This window comes from Kryptolebias marmoratus, linkage group LG5 (assembly GCF_001649575.2).
Source record: "Kryptolebias marmoratus isolate JLee-2015 linkage group LG5, ASM164957v2, whole genome shotgun sequence".
Lineage (NCBI taxonomy): Eukaryota > Metazoa > Chordata > Actinopteri > Cyprinodontiformes > Rivulidae > Kryptolebias > Kryptolebias marmoratus.
The window spans coordinates 19,190,440-19,206,780 of NC_051434.1; the positions used below are offsets into that span (position 1 = coordinate 19,190,440).

At 38.1% G+C, this 16,341-nt stretch overlaps 1 protein-coding gene across 4 annotated transcripts in view; it reads right to left on the reverse strand.

Annotated features, from left to right (window-relative positions):
• The window catches only part of phf14 (PHD finger protein 14), a 101,003-nt gene extending 85,477 nt beyond the window's left edge, over positions 1-15,526 (reverse strand). For all 4 annotated transcript variants that reach the window (XM_017430689.2, XM_017430688.2, XM_017430687.2 and 1 more), the window contains exons 1-4: positions 15,425-15,526; positions 11,693-11,803; positions 9,643-10,391; positions 7,907-8,039 (exon numbers count right to left, since the gene is read on the reverse strand). In XM_017430689.2, the coding sequence (XP_017286178.1) occupies positions 7,907-8,039; positions 9,643-10,391; positions 11,693-11,803; position 15,425 (994 nt within the window). In that variant the 5' untranslated portion in view covers positions 15,426-15,526. The remainder of the gene's footprint in view (positions 1-7,906; positions 8,040-9,642; positions 10,392-11,692; positions 11,804-15,424) is intronic.
• Between the last annotated feature and the right edge of the window lie 815 nt (positions 15,527-16,341).

The following is a 16,341-nucleotide window of genomic DNA, read 5'->3' on the forward strand; positions in this document are numbered from 1 at the left end:
GTCCAGGCAGTGTGAGAATACAAGAACAAAGAGACGCAGTGGAGTTTGGCAGCTGACTGACTCGTTTGGACTGCACATCCTGACAGCTCATCTCTCATCTCTGACTTAAGATAATTCTGTCTTTCCGCTTGTCTTCACCACAAAAAGGCAAGTTGTGATCTCTAACGTGAGCTAGTATGCGTTGACTATTACTCAATGTCTGAGGGATGGCATTCGATTTTTGGAGTTCCCTTTTTACTTACGGTTTCCAGTAAATGAACACAAATGTACAAAGATATTGTTTTTGATGTTAGGAAATCACAGTCTCCCAGAAGCAAAGTTGATGCCTCCAAGTTCCTTGATTTGGCAATAAAACCTTCAAAGATCAAAATATATTGTTTGATTTCAAGGCATCAAATTGACTATCTACTGGAGAGGGCAGTAAACTGCAGAAAGTAGACTTATTGAAAAGATTGTAGCTGCCAGTCAGTAACTTAACAAAAATTACTGATTGTAAACTTCAGGGGCTGCACGGTGGAACAGCCGGTTAGTACTGCTGCCTTGCAGCACAAAGGTCGCAGGTTTGACTTCTGCCTTGGGCTTTTCAGTGTGAAGTTTGCATGTTCTCCTTGTGCATGTTTGGGTTTTCTCTGGGCACTTTGGTTTCCTCCAGCAGTCCGGAAACATGCATGTTAGGATAAAACTCCAAACTGTCCATAGGTGTGAGTAGTTGTCTTTATTTAGCCCTGTGATAGACTGGCGACCTGCCCAGGGTGTCCCGCACCCCCATGACCACTGGAGATAGGCCCCAGCTTTCTAGTATATAAAATTAGCAAAGAAAAAAAACGAAGAAAAAAAAACTAACTTTAATAATAAGTATATAAAAAAAATCTTTTGTAAGTTGCCACAAAATGACCGTTGTTGTTTTTGTACAAAGAATTCTGCACAGCTGAATTACTCTAATATTCTAATTCACTACAGTGTAACGAGGTGTACTTCGAGTACAGGAGAAGACGAGGGTCAGCTCTAGCTGCGGGGGAGTCACAGAGGAGCAACTGGAGATAAAGGGACTTTGACCAATTTGCATATTCATAGATCTATGCATTTTGAAGCAAAAAATGTAGCATTATATACTTAAGTCATTTTGAGGCGTGAAAGGATTATTTACATAAGAATCTTTGAAAATTTGTAATTGTGTGACAAAGCTGACCATTTTGGGATTTGATCAATGACAAGAAAAGATTATTATTTAATTTATTAAAACCTCAAAGAATAAAATTATGGAAAAAAAAAAAACAAGTTTAAATCATTAAACTTCAGTCAAGATATTTAAGGTATGAAAGGTAAAACCCCAGCAAACAGGACTGACAAAGGAGGAATGTGCTGCATCAGTTTTAAAGAGGTAATGTCTATCATAATAATGTTTCTGCCAGGAATTTATGCCAACTTTATAAATCCATGGCCATTAAACTTAGACACTGGTCCATAAATCCTGGGCTGGAACGACTCTTTGTTCTACTTTTGATGAATACTTTTTGAACATCTTCAGTTTCACATTTACAGAGCCACATCACATTTTGGTTTTAAGGTTCTGCATTAGGTCAGCAGAACTATTGTCCCCCAGAACCCATTGTTCTATGGGTGGCCACCTCTGTTGCTTCATAAATGAAACTATCATTCCATATAAGAACGCATATCGCCCACCTCCTTGCAAGGTAAAGTTGTGAAGAAAGACAAAAAAAGTAACAAAGTAAAATAAGTTGTGTCCAGTAGTGAGATGAGCCTAATGAGTGCACTAACATAAAAAATAAAATACCTGTATTTTTAATTTATCTAAACATCAGTATTTTAATTCATTCAAGTGTAGATGTTAGGATTGTGGAAGTTAGATTACGCTCCAAGAACTTCAGTTCAGCAGTTGTCTATTATTGTTTAGCCTTCCATGCTTCAACCACCACTGACAGAAAACGCAGTCATCAACTGGCAGCCCACAGGAGTGAAGTGGGGCGTTCAACTTTGTATTTTGGGCTTTTGCAGCATTACCGTTTGTTCTTCCCTGACCATGAGAAAAAGCTTTATCTTCATGTTTCTTGGAAACATTTTTCATCAATATCCATACCAGCTGTACAAACACACACCTGCCAATCAGGATCATAATGTGCAACTATGTCCCTAGAATTACAAATTGCCATATTTACGTGAATTGACAATTATTGTTTTAATTTTACAAGAAAGTCAACAGATTAGATTAAAATAAATAAAACATATTGAAAAAAAACAGATTTGCCAAGGAGAGCAAACTCGCACAAAAGATTTGGAAATTGTTTTACCCTAGATGCCTTTCCTGTCGCAACCTGGGCTTAAAACTGCAGCCTCAGGACTACAAGACTGCGGCACTTACCACCAAGCTACCCAGCTCCCTAAATAAAATATATAAATAGATTGTATTAAATGTAGCATAAAGCAACACTAAAAAGGGTATTAGGCCTAACTGTTTCATCAACTGTTATTATTTCTGCAGGGTGGCCAACACAGAAAAGTTAAGAAAAGTTCTGCAACCTGAGAGAATTGTGTTAGACTTATAGGTAGCTTTAGGCAGTCTGAACACTACTTCACACAAAACTCATAAATGCCTTATAAGGTAGTAGGAACTAAAGTAGCCAGACATGGCTAAAGTTAGGCAGGAATAAAACATAAATAAATAAAGCTGTTGAACAATTGTATGTTTTACTTGATGCATCTCTTTCAACACAAGCTTATTCAAACAATACACATTCCTAAATCTGAGGAAGTTCATTACTGGTGAAAATCATCATTTCATTATTTTACATGCAGCTGAATGGTTTGATTAGTTTATTTTTGAGATTTCATTTTAGCTACTTCTAATGTTAGTTACAGCTAAGGCACGTTATCTTGTTATGCAAAGCCTGAAAGAGCACAAAGATGAGCAAGAACCAGTCCCATAATGCTGAAAAAAAACAAATAAAGCTTTAATATTGGGCCCAAACTGAAGCAACATTTGGTTTAGGAAGAACAATTAAATGTGTTGAACAACATGTGCAATAATGATAATAATGTTCTTTATCATATAAAATTGTGTGTCGTGTAAATCAAAGAAACAAAATTGATTTAATGTTTTATCATTGAAAAATAATTCAAAATACAGAATTTATCCATGCGTTAGGAGTACAAGTGCATATAAGCACCAAACTTAAGAATAGAATTAGGTAAAATTGCTAAGAAGTCCAGCAAAAAGGAGCATTATTTATGTCCTTAGAGAGAAAGATAAGAAGTGGCTGCAAGTGCTGTCATGACTTCTTTTCTCCCAAGCCTCTACTGCAAACCACTTAGTTTCCCTCCAGTGTTTTTTCTGGGAGATTAAATGTGTCTCCAAGGAAGAAAATATCAACCAGCCTAACGAACAAGATAAATTTAAGAGCTGCTCCTAATATCATGTCTGCCTATGGAGAATTGGTGATTAGGACTGTTGTCACCCTCCACCTTTGTGTGTGTGTGTGCACGCGTGCATGCACGTGTACACAAAAGTCCTGTCTTAACCTCAAAGGGGTTTGCTGCCTCAGGTTTAACCCCAAGTATGATTTCGTTAATCATGGTCAGGACATACAACCCAGATAGCGCATAAGCTCAGGTCCTCCACCAGAGGCCTGGGAGCTTCAGGGTTCTGCTCAGTATCTTGGCTGCTCCTAGGACTGTCCTCTTCTGGACAGAGATCTCAGAGGTTGTTCCTGGGGTCTGTGGGAGCCACTCCTCCAGTGTGGGGGTCACAACCCCAAGGTACAACTGAGGACTTAACCTTCTACAACTTCTCTTTTTCTTATTTCAGCTCTTGGTATTTCTTGAGCTTCTCATATTTCTTCTTGATGTTACAGTTGCTTGGGATTACGACACACACACACATATATATATATATATATCACAGTTCGTTGACCACCACAGTGTCCAGTTGGTTAGCCATCACCTGTTTGTCAGTCTGGATCTGGAAGTCCCACAGCATCTTAGCCCTGCCATTCTCCACCACCTTAGGTGGAGTTTCCCACTTTGACTGTGGGACTTTCAGTCCATACTTGATACAGATGTTCCTGTACACTATTCCAGCTCCTTATTTATGTTGTTATTTGTACACTTTGTCCACCTGCTGTTTTGTGCTGGACTGTCTCAGAGGCATCTTGGGTCCTGCCTGGCATGATAGACCCCGGCCTCTATTGCTCTTGTGCTGCCGTGATTAGTGCCTCTGTGCTGTCATTCACTCCAGTCCTCTTGACCTTCTGGTAGGATTTGTTGATATCAGCCACCTGCTCAATCTGCTGGCGGTACATGCTGTGCAGGGGCTTATCTTTCCATGATGGTTCCTATTGTTCCTTCTCCTCAACGATGTGTTTCTGCTGCCTAAGACATTCACTTAGCAGTTCATCATTGAGGCTTCCTTCTTGCTGTACTCCAGGATCTTGGTTGTTTCATCCTGTATAATGGCTCTGATGCTCACTAGTCCTCTGCCTCCCTCCTTTCTCTTATAGGACAGTCTCAGGGTGTTGGACTTAAAGTGAAACTTGATGTCAGTGGCTTCTATCTCCTCTTTTGGCCAGGTTATTCTACCAGCAGGGTATCTAACATATATATAAATATATATGGGGTATGCTGCTGTTGAAATCTAAAACAGTAAACAGACAGGAGTGTGACTTGATTATATAATAAAACAGCCTGCCATACTTGAGCAACCAGTTGACACACTGTTTGCTCAACTGAAGACACATGCATCGGTCTCACTGCAGGCTCAACTTGATGGCACAAAAAAAAGCCCTCCACAATCAATCTGTTCATTAAAAAATTAACCCAATCGTTGAGTCGCAGTTAAAGCTCTGATTTGTGACACGAGCAGGTTTCATCTGACATTCTGTTATGTTTCACTCTCCATTTTAAAGGGTTCTCTTGATCCGTGCAGGTCAGCAGTAATTAAAACAGTGTTCCTACATGTTCTCTGGTCGAAAATCCTAGACTTTTTAAAAGTCAAATGTAATTTTTTTTGTTCAATTCAGACATCAAAAGGTCTGTAAATTCACTATAATTTACTGTCTTTGTACAGAAATGCTATTTCATTATCTATATGTCGATGTAAAACTAGGGAAAAAAAGGTTTTTCTCAAGAGTTTTATTATTGGTTTTACATTACATAATGTGAGCATAAACATTTACCTACTACTGTAAGAGGCGTTTCCCTTTTTTTTTTTTAAATGCTGCTTTTTAATTTTACCTTTAAAGACATTTCATGCAATGTTTTTGCCAAAACAAAACATTTTTCATTAATCTCTGTCACATTCAATGTGACAAAATCCCTGCTTGCTTGAGCGGTTTCCATTTCCTTGTTTTTGTTCTTCTAAGAAAATGCAATGTAGTGCGAAGGTTTTTGTTTTTTTTCCATTTTCTGCTTTTTTTTTACACGTGTCCAGATCTGGAAAATGCTTCAAGTTTCAGACTTTTTGTCGGAGGTCTCTAGATCCTGAACATCTGATCTATTCTATGCTAATTAAGACAGACGTATGTGAAGGTTAGGGCCAAAAAGGTTTTTAGTTTTTTTTTGTAATACTGAATATTTAGCTCGCTCACAGGGGTCTGCAACCTTTACAGTCTAAAGAGCCGTTCCTGCCACTTCTCTCCGGAGCAACAAAAAGCTTGAAATAAAGATAACACAACTCTATGTGTTGTTTAAACTGTAATTTGTGACCATATGAGCTTAAAGATCTGTATTAAACTGTTGAAAGTTATTGGTGTTTTCACATATTAGAACAAAAAGGTGAAACTCTTAAAAAATCTAAACACTGAATTACGCAGGCTTGTGTGAAGCTTATCTATATTTAAGGAAGATTATAATAAGTATTCCTCTTTAAAGTAAAAAAAAAACAGGCCAATTAGTTGGATATTGCTAATTTTATAAAAGCATTAATTAANGTAATGTATGAATATAATATACAAGTTTCACTTTTTAAATGGAATTACTGAAATCAATCTACTTTTTCATGATATTCTAATTTTATGACCAGCACCTGTACAGTCTCAGGGTGCTAGAGTTAGGGTGAAACCCTCCGTGCATTGTGAGGAACTTTCTTGTCTTAATATCAGACACTTCTTTATCTTTTCCTTTGGCCGCATTACAAGTTCATCTACAAGTGATTAGAGTCAAGATGGCCACCACAGCTAAACAACATTAGCGAAACACAAAAATGGCTATACCTCTTTTTACAAATGTTGAGTTAAAATCAAAGCAGGGGCTGCACAAACTAAACCTGCAAAAATATAATGAAGTGACTTACACAAAAACGGGTGCTGCAAAGGTGGTGGTTACATCCTCAGACCTAATAAATTCAAAATGCTCATAGCTCTAGTTTTTTTTTCATAAAAAAGCTTTTGACCAGACATGTTGAACCTGTAATTTTATTTCCCACTTTGTTCAACCTGTTATTAACTTACTTTATTTATTGTGAAATTGTTTGTTTCTTAATGCAAAATCAAGAAATAAAATTATTGTGTTTTGTATCTCTTAAAAATAAAACATCTATTAGAATTTCTTGAAAATATATGCAGTAATAAAGCAACATGACAAGTATTTCAAGGCTGACAGTTATACAGTACTCTAGGGTATAAATTGAGGAAAGAAAAGATGGATACCAGTCAACCCTGGGCATTGTCTGTTGTATCTCATGATATTTAACAATGCATGTGTTAGTTTTGCTCTCGGCGTGCAATAAAGTCTGCTGATTGTTAGATGGGATAACTATATCCACTCATCTGAAGAGTAAAAGGCTAATTTTTTCTTCCTGTTTTTTGTAGTGATTGGGAAATACCACATGAGGATCTGAATGCTTGTGTATTTACTGGCTTTCTGTTACTCACTTTAGAAATTCGCAGACACTAGAGCAGTCACATTCATCAGTCACACTCATACAAAGTCAAACAAAACACTATTGATTCAATAATCGGGTTGGAAATTAGTAAATGTTTCAGTTATAAAACCTTGCTCTTTTAATCTCATGTCATCATTTACACTGTTTGTCTGTCACTCGTGTGTCACGGAACTGATGGGACATACACAAGAAGGCGTGTGCTGTAAATAGTAACCTGTTTACTAAGTGAAAACTTTCCTTTTTAATTTTCTAAAACATAGATAATTTACAAGTTTGGCATACAGTGTATGCTTCAGGTTCTTATTGTCAAAGATTTGAAGGAAGCTGTATCTCACATGTTGGATTGGTTCAAGCAAAAAGATTAAATCTTAAAAAATAACAAGCTTAGCAAACAATCATACCATTCTAAAGATAATGTATCTTATGTCAGATTAGAAGTTAACTTAGTTTGCATTATCTGTAACATATCGACTATGTCACAGCGACGTAGATGGCTTGTTAGATTTTACGTCAATTTTTTTTCTAAATGTTGTGCAGACAAAGAGTCAATCTTCTAAATTCAGACTCCTATTTCACCAAGAACCATACAGCCCATCATTTCAGATTACTCTGGTGCTGGATATCTAGATTAGGTAAAGTTATGAAGGAGTTTAAGGGCAGAAGTGCTGAAATTTGTGATATATAAAAGGTAGACGCAGAGTTTAGTAGGAGTGTGATTTTAGGTAAACAACATACTTTTCCCTTTGTTTTTCATGACTTTAAGCTACAAATACCACACATAATTGTGTATAAAGGTGTAAATTAATGGATTATTTTTCTTTAAATTTTCCTACATTTTAAGTTTAGTTTTTTTTTTTTTTTAAAAATCTGGCACTGTAACAATGACCCAAAACATAACTTTACAAAGTAGCCAAGACAAACTGGATTGTCGCAGGAATAATTTTGGCACAAATTTCTTCTGGTTTTACATTTATACGTACAGAGCTTTGGTGAGCTCAGTCTGCACTTTACCTTCATGCACAGTCACCCCACAGTTATCACACTGGATGATCTCATCTGCGTCCTCGCTGTTGTCTCCTAAGCAAACGCAGCAGATGAGGATGTGTTGAGTGTTCCAGGGCTGCGTACGGTCCAGCAAAGTATCCTGGGTAATCAAGAAACAAAGTCATGGTAAAGCCACTTGATAAGAGACTGCCCCTACTGTTCTGACCACAGATTTATTAATGTCACATAGTAAACTCTAAGGAGAATACAACAACAACAACAAAAACAAAACAAGAAGAAATTTTAAAAGGTGCCAATACTGCCTGAAATTCAAATATACATCAACTTTCTTCTATAAAGCCCAATTGTAATACAGGGCTTGGCTTTGTAACAACTTAGGCTGACAAAATGCTGACATTTTGATGTATAAACTGTATAGGAAGTACAGAATTTGTGGAAATAAGACTAAAAGAAAAGTTTGTCTCAGACAAAGTTTAGACAGCTCAGAAGTTACTGTGCAAGATCATCACTTTCTAAGTTGAACATTCTGGGGGTAAAATCACCAAAAATCATACAACTTAAACAGCAACTGCATGAAAACTGGTAAAGATACCGAAATGCCTGTAAATACGATGTACCTCTACCAAATGTCATTTACACACATTTTGATGTATTTCTTGTATGTGTTTTTCCAAAGCTGTGGAAGGAGAAGCAAATCAAAACTGTGATGAAAACAAAAGAATACTGAGCGATTAGTAAAAAGGCTGCTTCAATGCTTATAGTGCATTGACATCCTGAAGACAAATCATTCTCCTTCAATGTCCCTGATAATATCTGGACATGTCATTAGATTGCATGCTAATTTTGTGACACACATTCTACTTTGGAACAAAGACTCCCATACAGATTGGTCATTCTGCAGATGAGCTGGCTAATATCCACAGTACTTTAGACAATGAGGCTAGACAGCAGCATAAAGCCAGCGAAAACAATAAACTACAGGGTTTGAAATGTTTGTTAGAATGTGACATTTCAAAGAGTAATTTTGCGTTTTGAACTTTGCCTTCAGCTTCACTTCAGCGGCCGATTTAATACGGCTCCACAAATCAGAGCCAAGCGTCTCCAGCTCTCTGTCCAGCAGGTTTTCCCAGTTCCAACACATCTGATTCAAATGGTTCTCAAAACTTCGCAACATGTCATCAAGTTCTACTGAAGCTTGTTAATGAGGCAGTCATTTTTTTTTTTTTTTCATGGGCTGAAAGTAGAAAAAAAAAATGGTAGACTGAAGCAGTTTATTTAAAAAGAAAATGCTTATTATTTCATCATCTTTCTCCCAGCAGGAGCTATTCTTTAAATATCAATATCAAGTTTAGGACTTTATTATTGTGACAACCATGAAGGCCACTGAAAAGTATAAAAACAGAAGGGCAAGAGAGCAAGGCTTGTGAAGCTCGACTGATGTGACTACACAGATTGTTCCAGTGAATTGTGAGAATTATAGTATTATTGGTTTGTGTATTGTACATCTACGGGCCAGTTATATGACGTATGAAATATCCTCAGCTACAAATGTGTTTCCTTTCTGTGTGCCTACAGAGCATCTTTGTGTGACAAAGACAACTGGAGTGATGGCATTCTGCTGTCAATGAGCCATCACAGTAAACGCAGCCATTTGACCCATTAATAATACACTCAAAAGATAAATACTATTTAATATCTTGCTTGACTGAGGTTTGACATTGTAAGATTGGAGTTGAACTCACCTCGTTACCCTTTCCTTGAGACATGCTGTCATTGGTCAGTTCATCATCAAAGGCACTGCTGCTCTTCACCTTCTTCTTAAGCTTCTTCACCTCCTTATCACTATCACTGCTACTGTTGTTGTCATCACCATCTTCCTTTCCGTCATCATCAGCATCGTCGCCATCATCATCGTCGTCGTCATCGTCGTCGTCGTCATCATCGTCGTCGATGTCGTCATCATCGTCACTGGCACTACCTCCCTCCTCTTCCTCTGGGCCGCCTTTCTGAGTAGCTGCCTTGCCTTTCTTCTTCCCTGCGGTGGGCCTCCAGTCGTTATCGTCTTCACTGTCATAGTCGTCTATTTCATTCAGTTCCTCCATGGTAGTGAAGTCCAACAGAGGTCGATTCCTGCGGAAATTCCATTTCTTGGGCTCCGTCAGAGACTCCTCAGCGTTTACGCTGCCGCCTCCAGAAGCTGAGGTGGATTCGGGTTCATCAGTTGCGGTGGGGCCCGGTTCTGGTGGCTTCTTGCTCCTCCGTCTGCCTTTGGACGTGGCAACAGAAGGGGTGTCTTTCGAGGAGCTGTCTGAGGAAGGCTGCTGTTTGATCTTCTCCTCATCCTCAGTTAAGTTGTCTTCAGCGGTCGGGTCTTTGGCCTCTTCATCTACACCATCATCTGCAGAGGCAGCATTCTCCGAGTCGCTTTCGGAACCTGCAGCGCTCACTTTAGACTCTTCCTCATCACTGCCATTGCCTGTGCCATCGGACCCTACCAGAACAGGAAGCAACGTCACGAGAGAAAAGAGTTAGTGCAGTCACTCGAATTTGATTTTTGTCGGGTCAAAGTTCAATTTTGATTGGTCAATTTTGGTCTGAAGGGCCTTTTATAGTAGGCACTTTGTTATGCACTGTGCATTGATAGCTCCCAACCATCTAAATAAACAGAACGAGAAAAAAAAAAAAAATCAATAGTTTTAGACAGCACAGAAAACACATTCTGAAAGGTATTTGGCCTCAGTTCCTTCAGAGGTCACACAGTACCCTAAACTGTCTGGTCTAAAAACACCTCATTGATGTTCACTGTTGCTGCCAACAACAGAACATCTGGACATCTGGAGCAGACAGAAGTAGCTCTAATGAGGAAATAATGGCTGACTACAATGTAGTTGTTATTCAAAATAGATTTTTTAAAGGCATGCCAAACCATTCGTTTTTAGGCAGCCAAGTAATGGCACAAAAACACTACAACAAACGAGGCAATTAAGACTGTCCCAAAGCAGTGTTTTCCTTGGGAAAGAATAACTTCCTCTGTAGATTCTGGGTCTTGAAATTTTGGGGACTTTTTTTTTCCCCTAAACAAAAGAAAAAACCCAGATTAATTAATTTAACAATCTAAGTTTTTTTTTTTTTTTCAAACTTTAGCATTAAGTTCACAATAAACAAAAAACAGTGTTTTGCAGCCTCCCAAGTCTGTGTGATGTGATAGGTGGGGAAGACATGTTACAAAGAGCCAAGGCAACCTTTTACATTTAATGCTCAAAGTTTAGAGCAGAACAATGTTTAATCCTTTTTTTAAATTATTTGTCAACACAAAATTTAGTGAAAAATATAAGGAAGCTACACCGGTTCGGGTGAAGCTTTGACAGAAGGTGATAGCAGCCTCAGTAAGTCATTAACTTCATACTGAAGCAGCATGAAGGCTGCAGAAAGTTCTGTTAAATAAATAAACCACTGTCAACAAAACAAAAAACACAGAAGACTAAAGGGTCCTGATTATCATTACTGGTGAGTGAGACAAACAGGTCAGTTACAGAACAATGGTTTTCTACAGTACATTTCAGGTAATAATTCAGAATTATAGAAAGAATTTTAATCCGTGTATGGTTTGTTCTTTGCTTTTTTCGTTTCAAAATAAAATTGCAAAAACAAAACAAGCATGTGTTTTTTTGTTTTTTCATTTTTAAAACGAAATTAGAAAAACGGCAATTGCAAAAATAAAAAAGGGGTACAAAAGATCCAACTAAATTGTAATTTGTTTGACGTTCTAGAAATCCCAAAGCCCATTTTTACCTGAGGCATCTCCAACTTCGAAGTCACTGTCATCCGAACTGTCGTAGTCCAAGGCGTCAAGGAGAGAGGCAGCAAGTGGCTTTACCTGCCGTCTCTTCAAGCTGCGGTCCACTAACAGAGTAAAAAAAAAAAAATCAAAGGGGAAAATACTGTTTTAAGTTCTAATGAGCATGTCAGCATAGATTTAGCAGCTCTAAACAAAACCATATAAAACTATTACACAATATTTAGTAACTCATGAACTGTAAAACCCTCAGCTGTTTCCCAAAATATCTCACTGATTAATTACAAGGCTCTAACAATCAGGAATGTAGTGCAGCAGATCAGACAGATATAATAATAAAAAATACACTCTCTGACAAAATGAGTTAGACACCCTGTGGGGGAAATTAAACAAAACTGAATGAAACTCTTCCACATGCAAACATCAGCAGCAGAAGCAAGACGCGAGTTGATCAATGTAGCCGTATTTGTAGTTCATAAACTCCTCTGGAAAATGCATAGCAAAATATTACAAATCAAATTAAATAAATAAGAGAACTAATCAAATTGGAAGTTTATAAATAGACACTTAATTGTGCAAATCAGCGACCACATAAAAAGTTTATGGAAGTACGAGAGTGGTTGGGTTACACAAGCCAGTGTAATTAACAACGGTTTAAAAAAAGAAAAAAACACATAAAAAGACATTTCCACTATGAGGGCAAAAAAGAAACTCTAAATGAGCCTAAGTTTGCTAAACTATTGTGATTATCTTGTGATGCAATTCAATCAAAACTGTCCAAGATTAGTAACCTTGTGTTTATTTAAACCGTAGCTGCTAATAATGACATTGACGTCAAACTAATTCTTGGAGAACACGTTGAAGTGTTCACAAAACATCACCCACTACTCCGTAACAGGAATACAGCGCTGAAGAACAGTATGCAGAAAGATCAAAGATATTATCCTTTCTGTTCAACTTCTTGTCCTTTCCGGGTCACGGGGAACTGGTGCCTATCTTTACCAGTCCGTGTGAGAGGCGGGGGACACCCTGGAAAGGCAAGTCCATCGTAGGAGCACATAGAGACAAACTAGTCATGCTCTCACTCACACCTAGGGACAATTTAGAGTTACCAATGAACCTGACATGCATGTTTTTGGTCTGTGGGAGGAAACCAGAGTACCACATGCACGGGTAGAACATGTAAACTCCACCCAGAAAGGCCCCAGGCCGGGAGGCAATCCTGCAACCTTCTTGCTGGGAGGCGACAGCTCTAACCGCTGTGCCGACGGCTTCATTAGTATTCACACAAAATCTGATTATCTGACCCTTTCCCGCAGGGCTTTTTAGAGTTCAGCTTTTTCACTCTGTTTTGAAATTGTAGCAATATGTCTTTGAATTACCGTGCAAACACGACGTTTAGAATAGTAATCATGAAAACAAACACCAGCACAAGTAATAATTTTGCTCGTTGGACTCGTAGACGAGCCTGTGTGTGCCTAACCAACGGTGTACACCTGCTTCTACTATCAATTCGTCATTTCTTTCTCAAACATACAATTCAATTTTAAACACAGACAAATGTAACCACTGGTTTATGTGTTGAGTTTATGAAGGCTGACAGATAACAGCAGAATACACAAGTAGTTGGGTATAAAGAAAGGACTGATGGTGAATCAAAAAGGTAGCCAATGTCCAACGCAAAACTGACCAATAATAGACCTGAACAGGTACTGCTCTAAACTAGCATTTCTTTGAAAAACGCAAGCCACCCGCCACCTACCATGCAAGTCTTTCAGTGCTTGGAGAATGTGTTGGGAATGAGTCTCAGCTGCTAAATTTTTAGGTCAATATATTTTATAAAAAAGGACTGCGTTAGCGTTATAGCCATTTTTGTGCTTTCCAAAATCTATTAGCTGTGAGAGCCATCTTGAATAGGGTTAATTTCAAAAGTTAATCAGCTGTAGACATACCTTCAGTGATTATTTTTCAGAGCATTTTATTCAACTCTGTTAAATATTGCAAGACAATCTAGCACCTTGGAAATAAATGTGGCCTGTGCTGGCAAACTTTTTAATATTTGATTGATTTTATTTTCAAATTCTCCATTTAAAAAGCTTCAAATTGATATGTCGTTTGTTGCAATTTGGCAATTTTTCACTTTATTAACTAACCCAAGCTAGTTTTGTTTACAAAAGTGCCAGTTTGAAAACTTGATTTTTATTGGTCTAGAACAGGGGTAGGCAACCCTGGTCCTGGAGAGCCACTATCCTGCATGTTTTCCTTGTTTCCCTGCTCCAACACACCTGATTCAGTGGTTAAATCACCTCTTAATGTTCTGCAGAAGCCTGTTAATCAGCCATTGATAAAAATCAGGTGTGTTGGAGCAGGGAAACAAGTAAAACATGCAGGTTAGGAGCACTCAAGGACCAGGGTTGCTGACCCCTGGTCTAGAATGATGTCAACAGCCCTATGTTTAAAAAGGGGGAATCCTCACACTTCACAGGGATCGACAAACATTATATGAAGGGATGTCCCAAAACTATGGCAGCTGACGGACGAAAATGGTCAATTTCAAAGGAAATTAAAAGGACATTCTTGAAGATATACCTGTTATAGAACTTCCATTCTATAACAGAGAGCCCTGACTTTACGGCATGAACATAAACACGAGATGGCTGAGCAAGATTTAAGACAGGAAGTAAATTATTTGGACATATAATAATGCTTAGCTTTAAATCACCAAGTGGCCAGTCACACAAAAAAGGAAGCAGGGTGGAAATCATTTTCTCATCTCATCACAGCCTTTTGAATCAAATTATGGGGTGGCTAAAGACTCCCACCACTACTAAACAGACCTGTAATTTAAAAGATTACAAAAAACACTCCTATAAACTGCTATGACATTTTTTTTTAGGTTAGTGTTGCTATTAGAGCTTAAAACACAACACTTCAGTTCATTTGACTGTCAGTTTGTTAGTTCACTCGTTGTGTACAGGGAAATGTTTTTATTTAATCATTTCCTCATAGTTGCTGGCTATTGTGAACCAATATATATGAATTATATGGTTTGGCAGTTCAGAGACTAAATTCATGACTATATTTAAACTTTAAATCGCACTTAGATTTAGAGTTTTCCAAACAAAATGTAGGTAGTAGGTTTCTCTGATGCTGAGGGGCTCCGCTTTGCTAGTATTAGCAAACTGTTAGCAAACAAAGAGCGCCGCTGCACATCATTTTAAAAGGTATGCAAGCCTTGCTCTTCCGTCCAAATAAAAAAAAATAGCCACACAACCTATTTTTACCTGAAAAGTTTATATCTTCACAGTCAAGCGGCCGAAAAACCCTCGATTCCGCAAAAGTCAGACGAGTTTCTACGTTCTTGTTTCCTCTGGTTGGTAGCTAACTGTGGTTAGCATTAGCTGCTGGTTCACGCCAAAAACCCAGCTGCGGCGTATTTTCACAAACTTTCAAAACCTTTTTCACCGGACCTCATGCGTAGGATCAGTCACAAAGGCCGAGGTTTAGGTAATATAAGCAGGAAAAGAATAAATACAAAAGGTGCACGTAACACAAACTTAGCAACACGCCAAGTCAGTCGCTGTTAGCCTACCTGGCTGAGGCTAACCTAGCGTTCAACTTCTAAAACCAATCTGAGCGAGCTGTTTGCTAACGCGACAAACCGCGGAAACAACATAAGCGAGACCGTGCTGAATGAGGAAAATGACAAGGTGAAATAGAAAACTCACTTTGAGCTCCGTATTTACTTAAATGAACGAGTCTCTCCTTAACAGCATGTTACTTGGACAATGAAGAACAGCAGTGACGTCGTTACGACAGGGATGTTGTTGCCATGGGGACCGTAAAGCAAGAACAGTCAAACAGATCTTTATCACAGCAAACAATAACAATTAAAACAGAAAACACTCTGCGTATTATTGACTGCTATATTCCACTTGGAATTAAAAAAACTCCAATAGAAAAGCCTTTTTTTCGTTACTTGCATAGACAACTTTGAGTGAAATGACCCGGAAGTACTTAAGTGTCAGCTTTGTGAAGAGCTGTTTTAATTATTTTAACGAAAGGAGAAATGTAAAGGTTTCTCTATTAAGTATAAAAGCATGGAAAATTGTAGAGGTGCATTGACAGAAAGGACTACTCTTGTTTTGTTGGCACAAAAAACAATGAATGTCGACTTGTTTTTCCTACAGCAGCTACAGCAGGGTAAATTGTTATTTACATGCACCAAAAGCTGATGGATGTCATGTTTATAGGGGCTACCATATTGAATTTGTGGAACCAGTCTGCTCAATAGGAAAGTGGAGCATCCCTATATAAAGCAACAAATAAGTAATTAAATAGCTACTAAAGCAGGGGACACCAATGAAGTTTGCTCTGGGTTCCAAATTTTTCTAACCTGTCTCCGCAGGGGCCAGCTTTTGTTGTAAAAAAACAAAAATAACTAGCAAACAAAGAGCGCAAACCTCCACCAAGGCCACAGCATCAATAAAAAATAGAGCACTCCGGATATTGATGTGAATCACCATCAAGTCAGTTGTTGTTGGTTTTTTTTTGTTTGTTTGTTTTTTTGTGAGAACACCAACATTTCCTAAACATTTCACCCAAAACTGTTTATTAGTTTTTATGTAACGTTGCTATTAAACAA